The sequence below is a fragment of the Cicer arietinum genome, chromosome 7 (assembly GCF_000331145.2).
Source record: "Cicer arietinum cultivar CDC Frontier isolate Library 1 chromosome 7, Cicar.CDCFrontier_v2.0, whole genome shotgun sequence".
NCBI classification, from domain to species: Eukaryota; Viridiplantae; Streptophyta; class Magnoliopsida; order Fabales; family Fabaceae; genus Cicer; species Cicer arietinum.
This window is the reverse complement of record NC_021166.2, coordinates 58183471-58184118: the sequence shown is the minus strand read 5'-3', so window position 1 is coordinate 58184118 and position 648 is coordinate 58183471. Positions and strand designations below refer to the sequence as shown.

The window sequence follows — 648 nt, the reverse complement described above, 5'->3', positions numbered from 1 at the left end:
AACGGTCACACATTTACTAATTGTGTGAATGCATGCCACAAGTTACTAGACCATATTCACATCTATGTATGTAGTAAAAGGGACACTAGTAGTCTTATGAAACCCCTAAATATAGAACTCTATTGATCAATGGAAATATTGGAAAGGCCCACAAATATTGGAAAGACCTACGTGTGAAAGTGATAAGCCCCACATGTATTTCACTCAATAAAAGAGTGAATGTTGGAAAGAGGGTGACAAAAGGATTACTACTAACAATATTCTTTATTTATTGATATGGTTTTTTATGCTCAATTTTACATTTTAAACTGAAGTAGAAGATAGTAGAATATGTCTATGATATTCAGCTAAAGCCCACATTGGAAAAATATCTCTATACATTGCGTAATGCAACATGCAATTTTTCATGAATACTCCTGTGAGTTCCTGCCATTATATAAACAACATAAATAAAAGTTTAATTAATAATATAACAATAATATGTACAAAATTTATGCTTTATGACAGTCACAAAATGTATAAATTATATAATATTTTATGTTATAAATATTTTTAATATATACTAATTTAATAAATTAGTTAGTCTCGAAAAGTTATATATTAGTTCGTAAGCAAATATAACTAATTAAAGTGAAGCAATTTTCCCTA

At 27.8% G+C, this 648-nt stretch overlaps 1 protein-coding gene across 1 annotated transcript in view; it reads right to left on the bottom strand.

Annotated features, from left to right (window-relative positions):
* Positions 1-245: 245 nt before the first annotated feature.
* The window catches only part of LOC101509140 (mixed-amyrin synthase), a 9063-nt gene continuing 8660 nt past the window's right edge, over positions 246-648 (bottom strand). Inside the window, exon 16 of the mRNA XM_004510322.4 lies at positions 246-426. Within this exon, the coding sequence (XP_004510379.1) occupies positions 304-426 (123 nt within the window). The 3' untranslated portion in view covers positions 246-303. The remainder of the gene's footprint in view (positions 427-648) is intronic.